The 27,451-nt window shown below is 37.6% G+C and overlaps 1 protein-coding gene and 1 long non-coding RNA gene across 2 annotated transcripts in view; both read left to right on the top strand.

Annotated features, from left to right (window-relative positions):
- Positions 1-23,162, top strand: part of LOC139699060 (uncharacterized) — a 367,166-nt gene extending 344,004 nt beyond the window's left edge. Inside the window, exon 4 of the long non-coding RNA XR_011703049.1 lies at positions 22,757-23,162. This is a non-coding gene — a long non-coding RNA (uncharacterized lncRNA). The remainder of the gene's footprint in view (positions 1-22,756) is intronic.
- Positions 23,163-23,428: 266 nt separating this feature from the next.
- LOC139699043 (uncharacterized) overlaps positions 23,429-27,451 on the top strand; it is a 757,338-nt gene continuing 753,315 nt past the window's right edge. The window contains exon 1 of the mRNA XM_071598045.1: positions 23,429-25,067. Coding sequence (XP_071454146.1) covers positions 23,429-25,067 — 1,639 coding nt within the window. The remainder of the gene's footprint in view (positions 25,068-27,451) is intronic.

A 27,451-nucleotide genomic window follows, 5' to 3' on the forward strand; every position in this document is an offset into this window, starting at 1 on the left:
CTAAAAACTCTCCTATCAAACACAGCTACTACACAAGTTTTATGCTATTTGTGTAGTTTTTCATTTCTCCCTGTAAAATGTATATAAAAGCACTGATATTTCACTCAGGCAAATAATATCCTAGTAACTAAAGTATAATGAACCTACCTTGTGCACGTTTTAAAAAGTTGTTACGCGTGCACATAAAACGTAGTTCCTTGCCGAAAACCGCCGACCTTAATACTTTTCTAAGGACTTGTGGCTCACAGATGTTTAGAGTGGTTGTAAGAAATGGATCTAGATGAACGTTTCAATGTATATTTTCATCTTTTTCGCGTGTTAAAATTCGGCATTCGTTTTAAAGAGCTATATTTTTATTTTAAAAATCATTATTTTGCCATATTTTACTAAATTTTCGTATTTAAGCCCCAAACTAGTCCGTAGCAAAATGATTATCCAAGTCTCCAGTAAAATTAAATTATAAAACTTTCTCTGATCATTATTTCTGATCCTTAAGGAAGGTTTTGGTACGTATGCTTGAACTCCGTCTCCTTATTACATTTTAAACCATATTTGTTACGGTATTCTGCTTTTATGTTCCATTATCTCTGCCAATTTCTTAATCTTTATGCCGTGACTACCAATTCCTTTTATTCTCAAATATATTATTTTAATCGATCGATTTTCATCCTCCGTAACCAACGAGCATACCTTCACAATTGTTTAACGATACGTGAATAGTTAAACCAGCATATATTTTTAACTTATTCCATAACTCATAGATTAGCCTTCCAAATGTATCTTGGTACTTGCTACAGTGCGGAATATTCTGGAGACCACTTATTATAGTACATGGTCTCAACAAACAAAAATTGTCACCGTGTATTGAACATTTACCTGCTTTCGTAGAGATTGATGTAAAGTTGTAACCGATCTCTTTGAAGATGTAAGATAATGAGGAAGGGTTGAAATGGGGAAGAAGATAAAGACATTAGGATGAGGGTAATAGGTTTTCTTCTCTGGCGTATTTAATGTAATTTTTCCTCTCCCGCGAACATTTTTAATTAACATGACATTCTATTAGGTAATCTTCTTATCCAGTTAGTCGATAAACTCGAACTGAAATGTCAACAAGAGTTGAAAACTTCCTCTTTTAAGCTTAACTATCTCTGGTTTCAGAATTTTCAGTTGATATTTGAACGTAGCTTAAGTAATGAAACGTACGTATTGCTCGTGTATGGGAATGTTGCATGTATATAAAAAAATGAACGTCCATCAAAGGTTTTCTCTGTCAGTGTTTTTACCACCATCATTTTATATAATGGATGCTTTTTATTACGTCGACTATTATTTAGGTACAGATTTTACTAAAATGCCTAGTTAATTAAAAGAACTATCTCATCATTTCGTTGTTAATTAGTTTGACCCCATGGAGATTTGTAGAAAGAAAAATTATGATTAAGTAATAGTTGGTGCACTCCTTTGTGCACCGAAATTTTGGATACGAAAACGAAATTTGCCTTGCATCATTTTATGCGTAATATAAATTCAGAGGATTTAGCTATAGGGTAATGAGATGGAAGATAATAATAATGAATTCAAAATTTATCAATTTTTATTAAGGTGCTCTTAATCAAATTTTTCGTATAAACCCAGCTTATGTTACAACTTAATCTAGTGTGACATATCACAGTTTTTAGCAATATTCAGGCTGAGTGCAACCTTGTAGGCACGATTTATGCAGTAGTAAGCTTTTTTTAATTTTTAGCAGGCAGTATATTTTTGTATATTTAATTTTTTTCAACTTGAAATGCATTCAAAGGTTATACCGAAGAAAAAAATAGGATATTTTCAGTACCTGCCGGAATAACGTTTAATACTGCTTTACTGTTATCAAAATTGTCATGTTGCATATTTTGTTTCGCAGCCGAATCCCCTGTCGGTCGATATTTTGTCTCCCTCTGGCGAATGACGCCCGCACCTCGCGTTACTGCCGTTATATCTCAGCGCTTGAAGCCAACTTCTCATCCTTATCGCTTGAGTTTCACTTCAAACCAAAATACAAGGGCCCTCATTCACAGGTTCATGTGTCTGTAGCAAACGCATTTTTGAAGCGCAGGAAATATAATTATATCTGCTTATGAACTATCTAAGAAATAGAAGCGCGATATGTTTTCTAGTTGGGGCTAGTACTAAGTGAGTAGTGGCCATTAGTCTAACGAAAATTATAAATATTTCCCTTGATTCAAGTTTGTAAGAAAACATATTAACATGAGTTTTCTTGAAAGCTTTTATAGCAAACAATATAAGTTATTGATGGAACTTTTAATTTTCATTCAGTATAAATTTATTCTAAACTATGTATTAATTATTATTAAAGATGAATATTTGTTTAATATTCAAGAAGTAATAAAATTAATCATCGTGTGAAGTAATCATCAACATGTGATGAAATATTTAAAAATGTTTTCTTTCCTTCGCTTATTTTTTCTACAGACATAAAAATTATGTTATAAATACGAATGGTTCTCATCCAGTTTTTATCTGGATTTCTGCGCATCTATTGGTATGTCTACTCAACACTATTGGTCATATGAATCATATTTTAATAGGCAAAGAACATCATTGAATCATTCTGCCAATTGCTTTGGTGTTATTTGTACAATTACATAAATTGAGGTTCTTTTCGGGTATCGTGTGGATATTTCGCTCACATACGCTTAATTCTCACTAAATTATAGCAAAGAAATACATTTTATTCGCAACTAGTAATCCTCCTCCTCATTTCGTAAGACAATTGTGTTTGCACGCACCTGGATATTAGTAGTCGACATGTTAGGTTAGTCACAGGCATTAATTTTTTTCATTTTCAAATTTACTTCACTCAAAAATCATGGTAAGAGTATTAGTACTCCGGAGGAAAGGTTAAGAATTATTTATTTTTGAGCAAAATTCAACTATTGAAATTTGAAGCCGGGGTTGTTAAGACTGTTAATTCCATAATTCACTTGGGCTATTTTTAAGATACTCGCTGATGAACAAGCAAGTTAAACGATCATATTTATGTTAGAATCTCAACTCAGGAGTGTTAGGAATACCATAAGTCATTCATATCATTGGTTACGCAATCAGAGATCCTATTATTATTATTATTATTATTAGGTAATCTACCGGTTAAGGTAGGTTTTTGGATGGACATAATTACTAATTAAATAATTTGTGACCCCTAGCCAAACACAACATCCTACTTTACATCAGGTCCCTCTTCAGCTCTGAGTACCTTCTTCCTCCCTTCATCCCGTCCAATATTCCTATCCTGTTCCTTCCCTTTCCTCTTTTGCCCAACATTTTCCCCTCTATCACAGTCTTCAACATCCCACTACCGGTTAATACCCCTTTCATCCACTTTTCCTGCCTCCATAGTATTTCTCCCAACAAACCCCTCTCTTCGCCCACCATATTTGTATTTGTTTAAAAACAAATAGGTGTCCCTTTCTCTAGTTTATCCCCCAAACATTATTTCACAATGGTGATAAAAATGATCAGTCAGGTAGTATAAGAATTAAAAATCATTTATCTAAAGTGAATTAAGGTCGGACGGCTCCCATTTTGAATAGTGAACTACTCGAATATTTGATATTTTTTTAGTTTTGAAATTTAAGAAAAATATATGTGTATATTATATTAAATAAAATATCAAGCAATTAAATTTAATTATCATCAAAAATATCTTGAGGTACTGCTGGAACCATATTTTCCCGAAGCACGTACACATTTCCCAATTGAGTTATCGTAGATAGTTTAATTTCACTAAAGATATATGCTTACAGGAAAGCAGCAGCATTAAATAAGTTAACGACTTAAAATAACGGAATGGTAAATACTTAAATATATAAATAATGAAATCCAGAGTTATCATTTTATACGAATGGCGGTCTTGAGTCAAGAATGGAAATAAGAAGATTTGAATGGTGTCAATTATGGATGCTTAATTGATTTTATATTCATGAGAAGCAAGATATTATGCATAAAAATAACGCGAGTCAATCAAGTATCTCGAAACGCACCCAGAAAATGCTAGCAGCAAATTATTATCAGATTAATATATCCTGTGCCAAAGCTATATCACGTACTTAATGCCTAATTTGAGGCACTTGCGGCTGAGTCTCATCGTCGAATACAGTAATGAAGGAGTCCATTTTCAAATGAAATCCGCTGTGCATAAAAAATGCAAATAATTAGATGCAGCATAAAGTATATCACCTTCAATACTCATTGATGTTGCTCCTGATAACCACAGTCATTTTTTATTAAAGAGCCAAAATAGAGTCGCGTAGATGGCCTAGATAAAAAGGCGCCTACGCCTGAAGAAGTAAGAATTAAAATCTATAAATGGACAAATTACACGTGTATCGCTTAGAAATAACATTCGCGCAGAGCTAATAATAATATACGAGTAATATGGCATACATTCTGAATTTCGAAATAGATTGAAAGATTCTTGTTAGCCTATCATGAAATAATATAACTCTTGCGAAATTGTGAGTTATTTTACATAAAAACATACCTTATAGTAACATGTGTCACATATAATTTTATTTCCCTAAATATGTGTAGTATACTTGGATAATAATGAAATCAGATAATTATTGTGTGGCACAAATGTTCATTGACTGCCCAAGCGGGCAAGTATAAATCGTCCCGGTGAGTGAAGTCCCACCTTTGCCGGTCATTGTACATAAGAAACGCATGGCATTAAAGAAAGAAACATGGCTGAGGTGGAAGTGTGGTTTGCGAGAAAGTGAAACTTAAAACTAGGAATAAAATATGAATTATTAATCTAACAAGAAAGGAAAGCTGACAGGGAATGGCTAATTCAGATGAATGTAATTCCAATATTGTGCACTAGCCTAATGTGTTTTAACTTTTATTACGTGCTTTAGAGAGGATTTTGGGCCTTTAAAAAGGAAATTAATTGTTGATATTTAATGTTTTCCACGAATTTTAGTTGTTTGTATTCTCATTATTGTATCCGCACGAGTGAATTTCTGAAGCGCTTTCAGTGAGAATGAAAGATGAATTAGAATCACAATGACTCTAAGTCGTTGAAATCTGTGTTGTATTTAACGCCTTTGCCTTATAAATGAATTTATGCACAAAAAAGTAGATATGTAAAATCATAAATTTTTTGTATAAATAATTAATTTATTCAAGAAAAATAAAATATAGAAAACTTAATTTTGGAAATTATTCAATCTAATCCATTAAATTGGTTAGGTGTTGATTACATTTGCATTTCAAATTTATAAGAATGAAACCATTAGTGTGGCCTTGTAATTCTCAAGCTGAAAGAAACCAATACTCCCTCTGGCAATATATATTTCAGTTTCACGCGTCTTTAGACGGCTTCAAAAATATATTTGTTCTATAAATTTTTCACTGCGGTCTACCGGAACTGGAGATCCTTTCCTATGTCTTCCTCCCGAAAGTCATCTTTACCTACTCTTTTAGCCGTATTTCCTCAAATTGATCCTATTCCAGGATGAGACGTGGACTCGTCTTCCAGTGGCCGTAAAAAAGTTAGCCTTGCCACTGCAGTCAGAGAGAACAAGTGAAAATCTCCAGGGATCCATCCCAATCCCTTTTATGGACTAGTGGATAACACAAAAAAGGGATAAGGAATTTAAGACCGGGAGGTAATCGGTATTTCCTCATGGAAGGTTTTTTCACCTGAATGAAAGGCCAAGGTATTATCGTCGACGAGGGGGATGTAAAATGTGCGAGTTAAGAAGCACGAAGTCCAAATTTTTTGATAGAGCAACTCATTTTCCCCTCACCATCCGTTTATTACGTTGAGAAATGATTGAGTTTCATAAAGCATATATTGATTATGGCTGAGCCACTTGAGAGGCACGGAAAAGATAGAGCACAGCGCCCGCTATATGCTTATAAAACTTTGAAGGATGACAAAAGAACGTAGATCTGGAGGCTTTTGAAATTTGCTGTGGTCAAAATGATGGATAAAGCAATTTGAATAGATTAAAATAACCAAGTTCTACGCATAATCTCTACATTTGCACAATACGGAGCAAACCGCAGTGAGGAGGTCTGGATGGGAGAGTAAGGGCAACAATCGTGCATGCAAATCTGCTATTAGTTCATTCTTCAATTTGAAAAAATATTTAGGTAATGCTCAAAAACATTTGGAAAACTACATTGATGTTTAAATGCCTAACGTAATAATTGGCAATATTTTTGGCAATAATTGGCAACAAGTAAATATGTATATTCAGGTGCTTGGGTTCGAATATGTTTATGATTACATATTGAGCGAGGGGAGAACGATGTATTACGTGAATGAGTTATATTTACAGCAGGTTTTTAGTTGACTAAGATATAGGTTATGTATTTGTTTAGTGAAAATTATGGCGAGGAACATTTTGTCAAAGTTAACCCAAGAAAATGCTAAGAAATTAGATTAAAAATGGAAATTATAAAATCGGGATGTAGGACCGTCGCTTCTATTACAATAATCGTATTACCAGGAAAACGTATGGTAATTGGAACTTACTCAAGCTAATTAGAGCTTTTTTACTGGCCCAGCGTACGATACGAAAGGGAGAGATATTCACGTTTCTCATGGTAAAAATCTTTCAGATCCATGTTCTGCGACCTCAGAGGGGGTATTTCCCTTGCTGAAGGAAAGGGAAGTGGGGAAGAGGGACTAGAAAGCGGGTAGATGAGAAAGTCGCAATTATCAGTACGAACTAATTTTTCTTTGATTTTCCGCAAAATAACTCTACTCTTTATTGCTGAGCATCGGTTGACCTTATCTCTTATTAATTCATTTACATGACTGGAGTGCGGTACGGATTGGGGAGATTCAGAAAAATTTGTACGCTTTTTTAAAATGCACATTTTGCAATAATTAAATTTGATGTGACTGAACCAATTTAGTGGAAATATGTAAATGAAAACTCAAAAACGAGCGCTATATTGAATCCTCGTTATTTTAGAAACCCTAATTTAAACTCAAGACTAATAGGAGTAAAGAATATGACCACCTTGAGTATTCTGGTAAAATGTGATTTGTAATCAAGCGGAAAATACAATAGTTCAACAAGAATACATGGACTGATCTACTCCAAGCTATGGATGAAGTCCTCACACATAGCTATACCTTCTTAAAAAACCTGCTGAACCTTCTAAATGAACACTAATTCATGGAGTGCATGCCTTGCTCTGCTCTCATTTAAAAAGTGGCCAAGAAGAGATTTTTTCATCCTTCAACTTAAGAAACGTAATTCATGTTATCGAGAAGGCTAAAATAATATCTGCAAGACATCTACGAGGGTCATCCGGAAAGTAGTACCCGTTCGTGCCGCATGAAGTGCTGACGACGCGAGTAGCCGCTGGACGAGGTCAGATAGCTTCAGTGGCTTGTCTGCCTTCTCTGAGCCGAGTTGCGTGACGCTAGCACTGCCTGTGTTGTTTCTGTGATTGTTTACAATGTTTAAAAAAATTGAGAACGCCGCCAGTTGTGAAGTGAGGGCAGTGATTAAATTCCTCAATGCAAGAAACGTTCGCCCATGTGATATTCATCGCCAATTAAAGGAGGTGTATGGAGACAATGTAATGGACGAGTCGTCTGTTCGGCGGTGGTGTCGCAACTTCAACATGGGGAGGGGGAACACACACGACGATGAGCGTTCGGAGAGACCGTCTGTCATTACAGACCAACTGGTGAGCTCAGTTGACGAATTCGTGAGGAACGATCGGCGCGTCACAATTGATGACATCTGTGAGCATTTTCCCAATGTTTCTCGGACAATTGTTCATGAAATTGTTAAACACCATCTGCATTATGCAAAAATTTGTGCAAGATGGGTCCCTCGCGTATCTCAATGAGCTGGCGGCGAAGGACTATGCAGCAGGAATACAGAAACTTGTCACACGTTATGACAAATGCCTTAATTTGCTTGGAGATTATGTTGAGAAGTAGTTTAAAGTATCCTCTTTCAAATAAAATTTTTTATGTTTGTTAATATTTACTTTTGTGTCTTTATTTCACGAACGGGTACTACTTTCCGGATGACCCTCGTACAACCTTCGGAAACCACGACGGCAATTTATATTCGTATTATAAAATACAAAATATAATCTCTCAAAATGCAGTTGAATATAAACGAAATACACAGAGTAATCACTTGGAGCTGACCATTATGCTTAAATGGCCTGTTATTTGATAAACAATATTAGACTGTTTTGGAGTGCAATGACAAATTTAATGGTAGGACTCGTCAATAATGAAACATATAAGCAACTAGTGTCTTTTCACTGAATAGTAAAGATTTCAATGTTTCATAGTAACTAGTAATTTAAAGGTGATTAGATTATACTCCGTTGAAGTTGAAGGGTTGTGGGTTCGATTCCCGTCTGGGTCGGTTTTACCATATCAAGGGCTTGTATGTGCTTATAAATGTGACCATTGTTATCTTTGATAATACTAGTAGTAGTCCGATGTAAAGGCCAAAATGTGCTCTTTTCCGACGAAAGCTAAATAAATAAATTATATATTTTAAGTTTATTTTGAAGCTTATAGAGATGAATAGTTTTCAAAGAATTAATCTTCATCCTGCCCAGTAGGAACTTTGGTGATCACACTGTTCAACTGATTAAATCAAAGAAGACGGTTCGTCATCTTTTTATTTCGAATATCTATATTAAGGGGAAGTGAGATTGATATCCGTGGAAATTTAAAAAACAAGTAGGTGTGAATTCGTGATATCGAAGAAAGTTAAAATACCTTTGATGTGGATTAAAAAGAGGCGCTTATTGAATTATTATTAAACGGAGAGGAGAGAAATATCAGGTGTTCTCGACGGTATTATTTTTGGTGCAAGCGTGGGAAGTGCTGAAAAAATTATAATGTCGGGTAGACAGGCACTTAGGTTGGCAGAAATGGTTGAACGCGCAATATCTAATAGTCATTAGTGGCTGTCAAACACCTATCTTAATGGGTTACTCCCTACGAGTGATTGATTAATCAAAAAATGCTTGTCAGTGCTATTTACAATCTTGAAACTGATCGCCGTAACATGACATTTGTCCTTCAAGAGTCATCGATTTTGACACGAGCCGAATAAATCAGGAGAGACATTCGAGGACCGTTCAACAAAGAATGGACATTGAAAGCTAATGGCAGGAATTTGAAAATATAAGGTCGTGTGGTGCCAATCAACAACTCGATAACATGTTAGGAATTTTCGATGATATTTTATAATGGTTCCAGTTCAAGGAATGCATGTGCAATGATCCAGTGCTTGGGTATTTTGTATGAAACAAAATGATGGGTGTGACAATCATGTATTTTAAGGCATCTTCAACTCATCAACTAATTAGAAAGATTTAGTTTAATTTACTCTGAAATCTGTCCCTTGATTTAGGTAGTACATATTGACATTATTCTGAATTAACAAATCAAGGCAATGAATTTATAGCTTTAATAATTTAGCGCAAAAAGTGTCTGTTATTTATGTGTTGACATAAGTAATGAGATGTACCTCCGTTAACGCGTATTTGGTTGAGGTATGGAAGAGCGTCATTAACCGATTTGTAAAAATGTCATATCTTCGGTTTCCATGCTAAAATTGTTGAACAAATAAATAAATGCAGTATTTTCATATTAGCCATTTATTAAAATGTTAAATACTCAATAAGGATAAGTTATACAAACACAGTCAATTTTCAATAGGCACAAATCCGAGCATTTTATATTGTGATCTAGAAAATTGGCTTTAAAATTACAAAATGTGGTGCAAAGGAATTTATGTGAGACGCACGGTCTTTCTTGACAGTCTTTTGTTATAGTTATAATGCTTCTTCTAAAAATCAATGTGATTTTTTAATCTTCTAGTTATTAGTAGTTGGTGTGTCACTTAAGAATTCCTTGAGTGCGTAAAACTTTTGGCAAATATGTTTTTATGATAAAAATTCAAGTTCTCCTTAATCGTAAAAATGCAACTTACTTGAAGAGTTGATATGGTGCGAGAGCTTGCAATATGTCCTCGTTGTTTAGGTGATGTTGAAATGCAAGTATTCTTTCACGGCGTTGAAAGGGAATACGAGGAAAAATGAAGGCGTGCCTCAGCTCCCTCCGCCTTGCCTTACCCTCGACCCAAACTCTTTCATTCAGAGGCCTCTTCGCGTCCAGCGTCCTCCTCTCTGTCCTTCACTCTACCAACTCACGTTCCACTATTCCCCACATGACTGCACCGAACCCTACTTGCACTTAGTCTCCCTGCATTATCCTCCTGCTTCCCTTCCCAAACCAGCCCTTCCTCCAGACCCTTCTCGTGGACTGTCCGAGGGCAGACCATTGTGTACCTACTCGACGGGTGGTTTCACGCACCGAACCTTTTGTTGCTTCATCTGGCGCTCACCCCGTAAACAAGGCCCGCCACACTTCCCAAGACCCTGATGCACGCCACTCCCACCTCCAGAAGCCTATCCTTTTAAACCCTCCGCCCCCTCTGCTCTTTGCTTTCTTTTTGTCTCGTCCCAGAAACCTTCAACGACACTCACTCCAAAAAACTTCTCCCTCACCGGGACGAGAGTGCACTAGCATTTGCGTACTGGTGTGAGCAAGTTTATTCAGTGCTTTTAGTTTTATTTTCTTTAGAGTACGGGCTTCTCGTAAGTCTTCTTCCTATCCAAAGACCTCTCTTTATCCTCCTGAATTCCTTTTCTTCTCGCCACCGATTTTGGTAACGTCTTCGGGAGTTCATTTTGTACTTTTTCCCTTTTACCTTAATCCATTTTCAGCGTATTAAAGTTGATTTTGGAGGAAATTTCTTCGTTCTCCCCTCCTGATGCTTCTAAATTTCTCTCCCTTGCATATGAAATCGTTGAATAATTTGTTTTCTTGGAAAAACTATTTATTTTTCTTAATAATAATTCGTTTATTAAAATTATTATGGAATAATGGAGGTGTGCCTCAGCTCTCTCCGTTGCACCTTACCCTTGACCCAAACCCTTTTATTGAGAGGCCTTTCCGCGTCCAGCGTCCTCCCCTATTGAAGGGAATATATACTGTATATCAAAATATAAACGATAATTAATCTTAGCGCTCGCCTCTAAAATGAGTTAGTATTCGTTAACATCAAAAAACAGAGTTTGTTGCTATGACCGAGTCTGTTGCAGTGATCGTGTGTAGATAATTTCGAATATATTCTTATTTTATGTAAAATATATCAATGGTATACTTGTTTTACCAAGCTTATGTTGAATATTTTATCTCGGGTTTGGCAGGTGCTTACTGATGTATCGCCGAATGCCCAAGGTATAGGTATCCCTCGTATGTACTTCTGAGTGTTCATGATGAATCTGTTATAACTGTAACCGTTTAATCATGGCAGGGTATGACACCCACACACACATATAAATATGCAGTGACGTATTTACTAATGATTTAAATTAGATTCAAAATGATTCACCTTCATTTTAACAGTTCTAAAATGATTAGGTTGTTAATTTCGCAAATCCATATTGTCTCAGAATCACCTTCTTCGGATTCAAGAAATCATCATTGAATCACGTGTCATGAATTATGTTTCCTTTTGAAAAGATTCTTTTGGTTTCAATCCGGTTGAAGTGCAGGAAAAAGCCTCCCTCCATGTTTTGCCAAGAGTCGGCAGAATTGATAGCTGATAAAAAATATCCCATTGCCTTATTCTGCAACAAACAGCTTTCGATTTTCCCTGGGAGCTGGGTGTTATTCATTCCGTTCATAGGCTCGTAAGATTTTATTTCTCAAGCTCTCAAAACTCCATCCCACACTGTGTGTAAGCGGAACAGGAGCAGCTTCCCGCCCCGTCTCTTTTGATATCATTTCCTCTCTACATCCCCACGCCGACCCCTTGGAATCCCTCCATCCCCTCCTCCTCGAAAAGATCCGTGAAGCGCACAGCCTTCCCGGCAGTCCGTGACGACAAAAAACCTGTTATCGGTAAATAAAAATATAAAAGGAGGGAGAAACAAAATATAAATAAATAAAGAAATAAGGAAAGAGTGCTTTTTTCACCTTGAGGAGGAAAGAGCGATGCCTTTCTTTAGTGTCTTCGTGACTGCTATTGCTTCTAAGCCCCCAGCAACACTTTTGCTGTCCCCGCACTCCGCTGTTCCAGTCAGTGGAGGATATCTCGCTACCTCCCGCCGGAACCATTGCTCTTTCCAACCCGTAGTTCCCAGATCCCCTCCTCGTTCCTCCCTCTCTCAGATAAATCGCATCTCCCCTTCCCACGCCGTTGTGTATTGTCATTTCGTCCCTCCCTTACACTCTGGTTCTTCCCACTTCACCGCCTTTTCTATACGCCTCTTCACTTGCCTTCCTTGGAACTTTCCCTTCCGTGAGACACTCCCCTCAAAACCATTCCTTCATTACAGGAAACACTGTAACAAGTCTCAATTTTTAGACATTCATGAGAATCAAGTGAGCATATTCGGAGAAACAGAAATATCGTTCACAAAATTACAATCCACGGAAACTTTGTCTGGTGATTTCTTCGAGTTACACTTCTTCCAGGTCGCAATTCCACCTTAATTCTCTACGCAGGAATTCCAAGCTGAATTAAAATGTTTCCAATTTTTGAGGAGAGTTAAATATCTTTTGATTCAAAGATATCATATGAGGAAAAATGAGATGCAGTTTGGGAAGAAAAAGGGAGATTAACTGAATTGAAAACAGTCGGTACGTGTCAGAATGCGCAAGGTTTGACATTCCATTCTGAGATCAGGAATTTGTTTTCACGACTAGGAAACTTTCTAGTATTTTTGTACAAATAAATGATATATGTGTAGGCAGAATATTAAATGCACATTCAGCATCACCTCTAAATAAAATACGCCTTACATAATTTCTTTATATGTCGACTCCTTGGCATTTGCGCAAGATCCGAGAGAGACGAGTCGCTACCCATATAGGACAAGGCGAGACTAGTATGAAAATGAGTAATATAATATAATTCGGCTGGGGCCTCTTAGTTAATTCCTGAGCATTGTTTAATGCAGGTCATTTGGTATCACTGAACATGCTGCATTTATTTTCAATTCAAATGTTAAAATATCTAGATTGGATGAAAGGACACATGTAATTTTCATTGCAATTTACGTTCATGATTTAGATGTATGATGTTCTTTTGTCCATGCAATATTTGTATAATTTTCATCGAACTGAAATATTCGCTTTCCACGGCTCCGAGAGACAAAAATGTAAGTTATGTTTATACCCGAGGGTGACATATCAAAAAACGTATAATGGATTTAACCTTTTAAGCAGTAATAACTACAGCTTATCGTGTATGTAAGCATTTTACGTTCTCCAGTCGTAATTCCAGATAATATTATTCAGGTTCGGCCAATAGGGAAGCCTTCCCCGAACATTGCCCACGAGAGGCTTTTAAGATTGGCAACTTTATGAAAATATTCATACATTCTAAAGAATATTTAGTAAAAAGTTAAGGGAGAGAAGTTTATCACACCTGGAAAATTTTCCTAGGTAAATCTATATTAAAAATTACATAGTGATTCAATAATCAACCGTTTCAGCAATGTTCGTTCGGCTAGATTTACGTTTCATTTTTATAGTTTATCAACTGCCCAATCAGCTATATGAGTGAAATTACAGCTTTATAATACGCGCAATTTATTACTAAGTAAGAATATTTTCGGGCTTTATGGCACCACATTTTTCTATCAGTACCAAAAGGTCAGTTTGTGTCCGTATTCAGTGTGTATTTCTTAGTTCCGGTACACATTTTTTCTCTACTTGTATTATTTCAGTTAATTATTTTTACTGTTTTTCCTTTCCTTTTTACTTCGCGTTACGGCGCTATTTCCTCTATCTCCAATTTTATCCTCATAGTTGCTTCTTACCCATGCTCGGCGTCATCTAATCCCTCCGCCTCCCTCTAATTACCTTACCTCTAGCGCGATCCCTTGTACTCGCAAGTTGCAAATGAGTGAGCAGTAAGGCAGCTGCGCCACGCGTTTCACGTCCGGGAGTGCTTTTATCCTTATGCAATTCTAGGTGATGCCTGCTCCGCAAACGGTATTAGTTCCGGAGTCTCGAGCAATGCAAGACGGAGAGCAACTTGGTAAAATTGCTGGGCTGAGTTGTTGGAATTTGTTTTGTTTGTTTGAGGGAATGAGGAAAATTGTAACGTTGACGCCGTATTGCATTGTGGATATTGAAATCAACGGATGCAGTTGGGCTGTGGAAAATGATTCAATGATACTTTTTAATATGTCTCACAAGCAAAGGGGCACTTTTAATTTTCGTATTGAAAAATATTTCAATTATGTGGAGAGTCATGTATTTGAAGTCACCTTTGTCGTGGTGGAGAGAACGCTTTTAGAAGGACAATTGGAAAATATTTTATGTCTATTAAAGAGAAAAACCTGATCTGAAACCCTAAACTTACCCTATCAATTTTTTTTTAAATATGTAACATACTTTCAATATAATTAACTTTCATTGTCCAGACAATTACTTTTTTCCACCCGCAACGTAGACAAAGAATGTTACGAAACTGATCTTTTAGGCCCTAAAGTACATCTTAATTTTATTAAATGTTCTTTTCTGAACTAAAGATAAGGGATGCAAAAATTCTTAAACAATACATTACGATTTCACTTACTTTTCAATGAACACCTTAGATTTCATGACATGCATCGCATGTTTTTATCTATAATTTAATAACATATTTCATAATTTTACGTTAAATGTTTGCATCGGACTAAGTTCAAACTTTCATTTATTAATTTCCATATGATAAAAACCATTTTATATCTCAAATTGGGGCGCCGATTCGAAATTTTGATGGATATGTGTGATAATTACTAGTCTTTCAAGGGAATTTGTATAATTTTATACTGATACACCCTAAATATTTAGTTCGAGTCTGATCCATGTTACTTTCTTACAAATGTAGGATTAATTTTACGATATACCGAGGAGAATTCTCAGATGTCGTTACTTATCCGATGAAATAGCAGATATTTCGTAAATTTTAAGCGAATGATAATTCAATCTCGTCTATTATTTTGCATAAGCCTTAGTAACCATCCTTTTAATGATAATTTTACAAAATTATTTACCGAAACGAAAATCCCAATTTTATTATTCAGGGGCTTCAAGGACACTATGGTTTTATTTACACTTATCCAAGCCATTAATGCAGCTAAGTAAGACAATATGTTCATATTTATATTTTTCCATGCAGATGAAAAAGGAGTACCTATTGCTTTTAATAGAACACCCACTTACCAATTTCCCCTTCCAAATATATCAGAACCAACGTAAAAGTTCTTTATTATTTTGAGCATCAATCAACTTTTTGTGATTGATTGTAGTGTGCGAGCTTATTCCCTCTCCCTGCTGGCTGCTTTGGGTTCGGAGAACATCGATTTTTCTTCCGTTAGTTGGCTCTGTCTCATTAATGGAATCCTCGGCCAACCGTTTCCATCTATCACTCTCACCCCCTTTTTTCTCCCTCTTGTCTCTCCCTCCCTCCCCCAACCCCCTCCGCATCTGTTTTTCGTCTCTCGATATTTCCTCTCCTCTCCACCCTCCCACCCTTTCATTTCCTCTTTTTCTCCCCATCTACCGCTCTCTCCTTGTTATTCTCGTACTTCCCTTCGACTCTCTCGACCCTGGTCCATTTTTTTCATTTATTCCCGCACTTTTAATTCCACTCCTTTGTCACGCATAGATGGAATTCCTTGCTTCACTTGTCACAGTTTCCTATCTTTGTTCAAAAACATCCCTCTCCGGTAACTCGCTGACTACATCTAATATAATTCTCTACATATTTACCCCGCCAAAAGCGAATACGCTCGAATTAAATCATAACCCTCTATTTCCGCCAGGATCTTTGTGTCCCTTATATTTCTTCTCATTTTGAGCTCCGAAAGTTTTCGTAATCATTACCACTGTGCTTGTCATTGGGATATAGGTCTTTTTTTTATTATTAGCGTACGAGTAATTCTACATGTCATGAGAGTAAGAAGTCTGCTAGTGGGAATTCATAAGATGTTGACCGATGTGATTGATTGCTTCTTTTCAAGGAACGCTTGTTCACTTTTTCTTTTTTATTGTTTAATGATACCCTTCAGCTTTGTTTCAATATTCCTTTTTCATTTATTTTTTCCGGAAGGAAGTTGAGCTCTTATTTTGATTAATGAGTGTGTGCACACACTTCTTTTTCGTTATGTTCAAGCACCTAATCAACTCGAGCTATTTAGTCAAGAACTGCTGGAGACCAACTCTTTGGCTGCTAATAGTATTTAAAGTTACGTTCAATTTGCATGTGATAGATTTACGCCATTTAGACACAAATGCGAATAACATTTTTTATTAATTTAATTCTATAATAATTGTTATGTTCTGACACAGCTTAACTAAAACGATGAGTACTATCAAATATTTTACAAAAAGGAAGCACCATGTTACTCCATAAATAGGTTGGCTCGAGATATAAATCCTGTTTTAAATAAAAATATTGCATAATTTCTTGTTTCATAGGTACCTTCTGTCTTACATACGTTTCTTTGTTTATTATACTAATGATTTTACGAATGCTATAATGTTGTCAACATGAATTTCTTTTCCTAATTTATCTTACTGGTGTATAAACTTTATTTCTATCCATTTTGATAGAGTGGCATATGATCTACAGTAAATGCAGAAAATATAGTAGATGGAAAAGAAAATCTATTTCCACTGCCGTAGTGTTTTTTTGGTGGCATTAATAGTGTTACTTGTTTGCAACACTTGTTACGCAAAATTTATTAAATATATTAATTTTGATGCACGGAAAATTTCGATAAATTTATCAAAATCCGAACCTTAAATTTAATTTAAAATTGGATACCGTTTCATACTTTAAAATTATACTTAAGTTTGTACTTAATTATATGAAGGTACGCTACTGACTCTAGCTTGCAAAAATTATGCTCTTTGGAGCACTTTATTTATTATGAAATACTCCTGCTGTATCCTGGACACTTGGTTATGAAAATTCTAGTGATCGCTTCATAGAATTATTAATTTATGAAAATGAATATTTCACCAAGTAGTCTTACCTTTAAAATATTTTACTGGATATTTTAAAATATGTTCTTATTTCACCATTAACTTCCGTCAAATTTGCTGAATTTATTGCAGAAAGTAATGGGTGAAAATATACTATCTACTGAAAATATACTAATAGTACTATCAATACACTGTTGGAAAAGAGCAGTCAATGTCCATTTGACCAAAAACATCAAGTTAATTGAGATGCACTACCAGCATGTACGAGATAGATCCAAGTTACATGGCATCACATTATTTCCCGAGTCTGCGAAAATGTATCCGGATTATTATAGGTAATTTACCTCTTAGGGTTGATTTTGGATGGATCCTATGAGCAAACATATATTTTGCCTCTCTGAGCAATTAAATGCAACCTCGTACTCAATAACAAAGCCCTACTTCATCTCCTTATGCTTCTTTCCTCCCTTCATTTCGTCAAACATCTATATCCCATATATACCCCTTCCTAGTTTGCTTAACATTCTCTTCTCTATCAAAACCTTCAACAACCCACTGCCAATCATTTTGGTGTTAATCTATCTTTCCTGTCTTCTTATGATTTCTTTCAACAATCCTCTCTCTTTTCCGCAATACCCAGTCCTATTCTTTCTGCCCACTTCACCTTCTCCATCCTTCTCTATACCCACGTTTCAAAAGCCTCCTATCTACGCTGTCATCCTGCTTCAATGATCATATTTTCTCGGCGTACATAACCACGCTCGATATAATCTTTTGATGAGCCTATTATTGGCATGTTTACTCAACTTTCCGATCATCAAGTATCTCCTCCTTTGGAAAGTTTCTTTGCCTAACCCAACTAATCTTCTTAGGTGCAAAACAATTTCAAGATACGTTAACTGTTCCTCTAGTTCTATTTTTTGACATCTTATTTTAACGTTTAGCTTATCCTTTCTCTTTCTAAAAAATTGCATAGCCTTTGTTTTATTTATATTTTTTCTCATCCTATATTTATTGTATTAAAGTTACAAGGTACTCAGAAGTGTTTGCAACCCCTTGGCTGACTGATACAATAAAGTCTGATCATCAGCAAACTTAACTGATTTTATGAATTCCCCTCCGACCTTTTTTCCCACCTCCAGCTCTTCCCATGTCTCTAATCACTTCGTCCGCATATACTTTAAGCAACAGAGGAGAAAATTGACTATTTTGCCTCTCTAACAATGCCCAACCGAAAACTTCATCCGCCATTCGCAACCGAGCAGCATATACAGGTTGCGAATTATTCCTATCTCTTCATTCTATTTAATTTTATGCACCGTATTCATTAGTTTTCCCAATTCACCTGATCAAACGCCCTTTTCAAATGTACAAAAAGGTCAAATTTTCCTAATTGTACCATATTGTCCTCTAAATTAGTGATCTAATTACTGCAATAATATCACACGTGCCTCAATTCTGCCTGAACCGGAACTGCTCTTCCTAAGGAACCAATTGCCCTCCTCTGCCATCCTCTTGTTGATGATTCTGGGAACCACCTTATCAGTTTGCAAAACCATACCTATTGTTCTGTAGTCAACACTTGATGCTGTTTATGCCTTTTTTGGAATAAGGACGAAATCTCCAGGTATTTCGTTGGAAAATAATTATATTAAATTTATCAAAACTGTACGTATTTATGTCTGAATGCATAAAAAAATAATCACGCTAGGTTTTTGATGAAAAATCTAGGGATGTAATGTAACAAAAATATTAAGGTTAATATCATTTAATTAAATAAGGCAAGAGTAAGGGCCGAATAAGTGAACACAGAGTCAGAATAATCTTTCTTTCTTTCCAAGTTCTCCGTTTTCACCATTAGGAAGTTTTGTTTAATCAAGCTGTACTGGCCACCGTACAAGCTGTTTGGCCAATTTAATATTCGCAAACTCCATTACATTTTTTAATAATATATATTTACGCTCATATCAATTTACATGCATACAAATACCTATCGCGTATAATAAAATTGGATCCTTCTACCTTTCACTAGTAATTACTCTCCTGGGGTGATTACTAGTTTATTACTCCTTATATTTACGGCTTGCGGTGAATACGTAACATTTTTTATAGCTAAGAACGCAATATTTTCCTGCACGATATTTAAAAAAATGTGGTTTAATCTTGACAGATTAGTCAAATTGAAGATAAACACTAAATAAAAAAAATTTAAATCGGTATTTGCGAATTATCCGGCGGATGAAACATCTCCCCCTTGTATTGGTCTTTCAAGGATCGTGAAGATCAATAAAACCATAGATTTCTGTACGATTATTTTTCGGGTAGACTCTCTTCTAGAATTGTAAGTTAAAATACCTCACTTCCTTTTATTCTACACTGTGAGGTTTTTACAAAAAAGAAAGCCATTGGAGGATTTTTCACTTCTTGCTCCAATTAACTAATTGGCACGTTGGCCAATTGCTCATTTTTCCTACCTTACCATATTGCTAATTGCTTATTTAAATGAAGAATGAAAAACACAATGTATTTTTCCACTGTTATATAATTTGGTACCACTATTTTCAAAGCTTAGGTGTCATTAACAGGTACCCGTACCTGATAAGGACGTCCAAGTGTTGAAACTAGTAGTACTAAAATAATTAACAGTAGAAAAATACATTGTTTTTCTCATTCCATGAACATGAACTCCCAGAAAGTTGAGCCAAAAACATGAAATACAGAGCATGGATCCTTTCACACTAATAGAGAGATAGAAAATGTCAATTTATAAAGGAAATAACACCTGTTTTAGATGTGTATAAGAAGGTAGGAAATAGTAGGTAGTAGTTAGAATTGAAGAAATGCACAATGAAAGAAGGTGGTAATTGTGACGCTAACAAAAGTAAGTAAGGCAATAAAACATTTTGCGACAGGAGGAGGTCGAAAACAAAGTCTATAAGTAAACACTTTGGGGAATGATAAGTGAAAGCCTTTATAATAGTCGTATTTTAGAGCTCGAAAATCTGATCTTTGAGGAAAAAGCGCAAATTTGAGAATGAAATGAATATGTGATGGAACATGAGAAAAAGTTTGATACACGGATCTTGCAAGAAAAGAGGAAGTTTTAGAAATGATTGTGGGTGTGAATGCTCAAGGCCGATGATAAAAATTCTAAAAAGTCCGGAAAATAATAATAAGAGCAAATTGAGTAGCATGGGTGGAAAGAAAAAGGTATATTCGACTGAATAGACATAGAAAGGACTTATTTTTATTTTAAGAATGGTCTATTTCAATACAGGTTTTAGATTATTTACAGCTGGGCTTAGGCGGGTTAGAAATGTTGCAGTGTTTAGAATTTATCAAAACACTATCTTAAACAGTGGATTAATAATAGAAATAATAAATAAACATTCAAGGGGTCTTTATAACAAACTCGGTAATTTTTAAAATGTATTTTATCTGTTTAAAAGTTTTCGTGTTTATAATCACCTTGCAATTTAGAATACTATGAAGAATGATGATGTGACACTGTTTCAGATATCATCAATCTTTAGAAAATTCATAAAAAATTAACATCTCTGAGATATGCTCCCTATCCCCAAACACGCCTCCGAACACAACACTCCCTTTGATAAATGCTATAGTGTATCCATCATAGCATCCCTCCCACCCTCTGATCCTCCACTGAAACTCAAGACATTAGAGCAATCCTTCATCTGGCTCTTGGAGTCCTGGAACTGGCCAGGTCAGGATGATCAGTTTGGGTTTAGGAAGGGGAGAGGTACGCGTGATGCCATTGCAGTAATGAGATTATTAATCGAGAGGAATATAGAACACAACCAGGAGGTATTTGCCTGGTTCGTAGATTTCGAAAAAGCTTTTGGTAGAGTGAATTGGGAAAAACTAATGAGTATATTGCAGAAAATAGTAATAGATTGGAGGGAAAGGAGGATAATCCGCAACTTGTACATGTCTCAGACTGCTCAGGTGCGAATGGGGAACGGGGAGTCCGGTTGGGCAGTGTTAGGAAGAGGTGTAAGGCAGGGTTGCCCATTATCACCGTTGCTGTGCAACCTGTACCCAGAGGAAATGATCAAAGAGGCATGGGAAGAACTCGAGGTAGGAATGAAAGTGGGCGGGGAATTCGTAAAATCAGTTAGGTTTGCTGATGACCAAGCTTTAGTTTGTCAGTCAGCCAAGGGGCTGCAAGCATTGCTTAGTGAATTGGAAATTCAGTGCGACAGGTATGGGATGAAAATCAATATTAATAAAACAAAGGTTGTGCGATTTTCTAGAAAGAAAAAGGCTAAGCTTAACATTAAAATAGGAGGGCAAAAACTAGAGCAGGTAGAACAGTTAACGTATCTCGGCAGTGTTTTGGACCAACACGGTCAAAGTAGTAGGGACGTAAGGAGAAGAATTGCGCTAGGCAAAGAGGATTTACAAGGAGGAAGCAGTTAATGACGGGGACGTTGAGTAAGGATGTTAAGAAAAGACTCGTAAAAACTTCGATATGGAGCGTAGCTATGTACGGTGCGGAAACGTGGTCATTGAAGCAGGAGGATAGACGTAGACTGGAGGCTTTTGAAATGTGGGTGTGGAGAAGAATGGAGAAGGTAAAATGGACAGAGAAGAAAACAAACGAGGAAGTACTTGGTATGGTGGGCGAAGAGAGGTGGGAGCAGTCCTATGGAGGCAAGAAAAGTGGCTGAAGGGGGTATTGACCGGCAGCGGGATGTTGAAGACTTTGATAGAGGGGAGAATGTTGGGCAAACGAGGAAAGGGAAGGAACAGGATAGGGATGTTGGACGGGATGAAGGGAGGAAGAAAGTACTCAGAGATGAAGATGGACCTGAAATAGAGTAGGATGATGGATTTTGTGTTTTTTTTAGGAGTAATATAATGTTTGTTTGTAGTTTTGTCCATCCAAAAACCTACCTTAACCGGTAGATTACCTTTATATATATATATATATATATATATATATATATATATATATATATATATATAGATGATTTCGTCGACGTAACACGGAAGTGCCGAATTGTACATTACGCAGAAACAAACAATAAAGAAACACAAAAAATATCACTCGCACGTTATTTCTTGATAATTTCGACGGAATTCTCTATCTTTCGATGGAGACGGAGTAGAATTCCGTCGAAATTATCAAGAAATAACGTGTGAGTGATCTTTTTTTGTGTTTCTTTATTGTTTTTTACTGTGTAATGTACTTTACATATATATATATATATATATATATATATATATATATATATATATATATATATATATATATCAATTAATAATTGTCACCTTTTAATTGAACAGAATATGAGAGGAAATGAACGTGCTCTATTGTTTAATGACAAAATGTATTGAATACAGGCAGTGAAAACGTTATGGAATCAGAAAACTTGAGGGAATGAAATGAAAGACGTAAATAATCAGCTCCATCATATTATTCTTATTTTTATCAATATTTATTCTATTTTATCCCAACACTAATCATTAGAGAAATGACATTGTGAATTCATTTCCATTTTATTACTAAAATATTGTTTCATTTTTATTTCAATTAATGTAGTAGCTTCTTTGGAAGAAGTATATTCTTATTGGATTGAATATTGTTTGTTCAAATTTTACCTTAAAATAAAACATTTTCATATTTTTCACATTTTTAAACCAGATTTTTCTTACTTTCAGGTACTTCACAAATTTCTGATGGAATGGCAACTTAGGCGTTACAAATCCGTCCTTTTTCATCATTTTCCCGCACTGTGTTGCACCAGAGGAGTGTTGAACAGTGAGCAGTAATTTCATTTTGCTCTTATAAATACATTCATCCTTATACAATGGCTAGAATTGTTGAACAATTATTCAAGAGCATCAAAATGGTTATCAGAAATGTGTCTGACTGCCAATAAGCAAATACTCCTCTGCATGGTGATAAATCAACAGCCCGAATCCTTTTTTTATCAGAATTATTAATTTAAAAATTAATTCGACAATATTATAATTTATAACAACTGTTGGTTTCTCTTTCACTTATAAATGAGTTTTTTTGGAGCAATATATCCTGAGGCCATATTTGCAGTTGCATAGAAAGCATTTAAATTATTAACGAAATTCAGCTGGAGTATTAGACTCAATTTTTACTACCAAGTAGACTTTTTACCCGCGAGAAAGGTCAATTTAAAGTTTATACGAGGGGCAGAAAACATCCGGCATCCCGCCTCTTCGGCGAGGAACTAAATAAATCACCAGGGTGCGAAAATAAGCGAAACTCACGACCTCGCGGTGACGTCACCGGAAGTGCCGCCATGGCCGCTCATGCGCCGCCGTCGCTGCTTCCGCTTCCGGTGTGGGACGGACAAGATGGCCGCCGGGGAGGTGCCAGGTGAGGGGGAGGAGGAGGAGACGGCGTCGACGGCTCGCCATGGACACCCCCCATACGCCGCGACGAACAGACAGAGCGGGCGCCGACCGCCCGGAAACGACGAACTCCGGGTCGTCGGCCGGACAAACGGCGCCGCCCAACCCGCCGCTCCCTCCAGAGGAGGTCGAGGACGGATGGGACCCGGGATGCGGCGGGCCACCTCTAATGCTGGCCATAGCCGCCTCCCTCTTCCTCTCCGCACCCCTGAGCCCCCTCATCCCCGCCCCACCGCCCCCCTCGGCCCTTGCCGGCCGCTTCTCCTCGCCACCCTCCTCCTCGCAGTGCTCGCCCTCGCGTCGTCACAGCATCACCACGGCTACACCCACAAGTACAGCACCAGGGTCGTGAGGACCAAGTACGGCGCCCTCAGGGGTGTCGTCGTCTTACTGCCCTCCCCCAACTCACCGTCGACATCTGCCTCCCAGTCCTCTGCTGCAGCATCATCCACTCTTTCGGATGAGCCAGCCAGCGGGTTCACCGCGCCGCGACAGGGAAGACGTGGCGGCTTCGGGGGACCTGGAGCGGGAGTTGGAGGGACTTCTTCAAAATCGGTCCGCTCTGTCCACTCTCTTCCAAGACCTACTAGCTCTTCAAACTCCGCCGCCTACTCCTCGCACGCCACAACCTCCTTCGGTGGAGCGGGACCGGGAGGAGCAGGAGGAGGAGGAGGAGATGTTCTGAGCTACTCAACCGGGAGGGCCCAGTATTTGAGCCGCCTGACTTCCACGGTGTCCACGATCTCGACATCCGGGAGACACCCTAGGTCCGCCTCTTCCCCGGCGCCTACGAAACAGGGCGTCCTGTCTTCCTCGGCCGCTTCCCCAACCGAGGATGGGCTTAAACTGACCCCTGTCCCCGGCGCCAGGGCAATCGGCTACCGCAGTGCCAACTTCTCGGCGAACTCTGAGGTCCTCGGCGTCGGAAGGACAGGTCACGACGGGGTTTGGTCACCCGGGAGGGACAGGGATCAGTTGGAACCAGTGCAGTCGGGCGGCGTGGACCAAGGTGACGAAGAGGACGTGGGAGAGGTTGTACTGGACGGGTCAGAGCTGGTTGGCCCTCCCTCGCAGGGAGACGGGTTCTTCCGGACCGCTGGCGGGAGCAAGGAGGGCAAGTGGCGGAAAGGTAGAAGGCGCAAGCGGAGGCGGAGAAGGAGTGGCATGAGTATCAGAAGGCCAAGACCATTCCGGCCGGCGAGACAGCATCACCCGTACGCTGTGGAGGCATTCCTCGGGGTCCCATACGCAACGGCCCCGATCGGGCGACTCCGCTACATGCCTCCACTAACGCCGACTCCGTGGAGGGGCACCAAAGTAGCCGACACCCTGCCCCCCGTGTGCCCCCAAAGGGGAAGGCCGAGGGTGGAAAACGCGACGGAAGCCCTCCTGGCGATGCCCAGGGGCAGGCTACGGCACCTCAGGCGATTGCTTCCGCTGCTGCAGTCATCCTCCGAGGACTGCCTCTACCTCAACATCTACGTTCCTCTCGGGAGGCATGGGAACCCGCCGCCAGCACCCCCGCCGACTACGACATCGGCGCCGCAGCCGACATCGGGACACCACCCGCCTCCAACGAACGGTGAGTCCTTCAGTAATTTGTTGTTTCCTTTAGCTTGCCTTGGCATCTCTGGTGGCCATAGGACTACCTACCGGATTCCAAGTATCCTATAAGAGTTTATATGTTTTTATTTCTCGAGGGACTTTTTTTCGTATATTTACGGTTGATATCTCCCTCAAAATCTGTATCCTTTAGGCAATATGAACTTTTACACCTATAGGCAGTGATGCATCAATCGATAGGTTTGTACCGCAAGCAAATCGTTGTAAAATGTGTTAAATTTGAAACACATGCTCTCCCGGTAAATATTTCGACGTAATATTTTTAGCTTCCATTTCTTATTTACGAAATTTGATCATGTATTTAACTCTATAATAAAGGAAGTTAATTGTAGGAATTATGGCATATTATTCTCAATGATTTAGCCTTTATTTTGCTAATTATTTAGACTTTAATTTGGTAATTGTTGATCGAATTAAATATAAAACGTATGTATTCTTGTGCGGAATTTCATTTTATTTAGCACTGAAATTCATCTCCCATTGGCTCCTGTAAAATATAAATATAAAATTGTCAAAATCTTTTACGTTTTTTCTGATAAATTGAATCTAAATTGGGAAGATGACAGTTAAATGTAATATTTGCTCATAACAAAGTAGTCAGTCGTATGCCTCAATTCTTTGTAATTATCTTTCTTTATTTTTGATAGAGCTTGGTCTGGCTCAGCAATTCTTATTTTCTTTCTTTGAATGACTACAGCGGCATGCATGAGGTAATCTCTATGCATGTAAGGAAATGAGCAAATGAAATTTTTTGAAATGATATCAGGGAAAATTCTATGAAGAGCATCAACTCATTTGGAACCCTCAATTCACACTAGACCTATGATATCTTCTTGTTTCTTAGCACAACCTTATTGAACTTTTAAGTGTTCTGTTTCATTCAATAGCTATAACTGCGCTTCAGACTTAAGGATGGTTTTCTCTGGAATATGTGAATTTGCCAAATATTTATTGTCCCCTTACTACTCGTATATACTAATAATAACATAGTTCTTTAGGTATACTAAGATACCTTTTACGTAAAATGGCTATTCACAAAAAATGTGGTAGATCAATATGGATATTCATTTGTAGAGGTATATATCACCCTCCTCGTGGACTAATAGCCCTAGCGTGGTTGAAAGGCTTGTGCGGTTAGATGACCTCTAGCATTCTGGTGACATGATCAATGCTATTTTTTACATATAGGGATACCCATCATTGGTCAAAGAGCAAGAGTCAGGAGTAAGGTAAGACAGCGGCTGCTTGTCAGAGTAGCGGCTATAAAGGCGTCTGACCCCATTGCGGCGGCCATTTTAATGATGGTGTCATGTTAAAAATATTATCGGAGAAAGCAACGGAAAGTCAATTAAATTGGTTATTCCTGAAGGAAATGATGGACAGAAAATTAATTTTCTGTTTTAAGTAACTACAAGATTTGCCCAACTTAGCCGTGAGTCGTTCTCAGCAGCAAGTGGTACATAATTCCACGGTCACTATTTCACGAAACCTTCGTTAAGCACAGTCGGTAGTAATAATACTGGGGAGAAAGAAGACGACCGAGCCGGTTAGAATCGTAATGCAAGGGTGACAGTGACAAGAGGAAAACTGTTAACCATGAAGCGGTTTATATAGATACGAAATATTGATGGAACTAGGATATATGAGCTGGAACGGAAGATTGGGGACTACTGGAGAATCGGGTAGTGAGGACAAGGGATACAGGGTAGGGAATTAGAGCCATTGAGAGAAAGAAAAAGTATTTAAGAAAGTGGTAGGAAGAAGCGTAATAAACATAGGTCAAGCGAGTGATACTGGTCCTGCAGTATTTAATGAGTAGAAGATGAATCAATGAACTTGATCATTATTCAAGTCTACCAACTAAGAAGTAATGATAGAGAGTATAAATACCATGAAATAGAGAATATAACTGTGGGATTTCCTGGAAAGAATTTTATCTACGTGGTAGGGTAGTGTAACGCAACGGTAGGCAAAATGAGAGAGAGAGGTAGGGGAATGCGTTTTTAGGAACAAGGAATTACAGCGGGGAGAAAATTAAAAACTATAATGGGAATGAATATACATATTTCCTTTCCGTTAAAATGAAAAATTGATGGAAATTTAAGAGGATTTTGGTTAAACTACATATATTACGGATAGGCGGAGTTTTAGGGTCTGTTTGGTTAATTTGCACATTTTCCTAGGAACGGATGAGAATTCAGATCATAATTTAGAACTAATGAAATCCATCGTAAGCTTTTGGATCATAAACTAATAAAGATGACTAAGGGAATGAAATGGAAGTATAAGGGATTTATATTGAAGAAAGATGTAAAAGAGGCTTGGATGAGGATAGAATGATGA

The sequence above is a fragment of the Hetaerina americana genome, unplaced genomic scaffold, assembly GCF_022747635.1.
Source record: "Hetaerina americana unplaced genomic scaffold, ioHetAmer1.1.p SCAF_9, whole genome shotgun sequence".
Classification (NCBI taxonomy): Eukaryota; Metazoa; Arthropoda; class Insecta; order Odonata; family Calopterygidae; genus Hetaerina; species Hetaerina americana.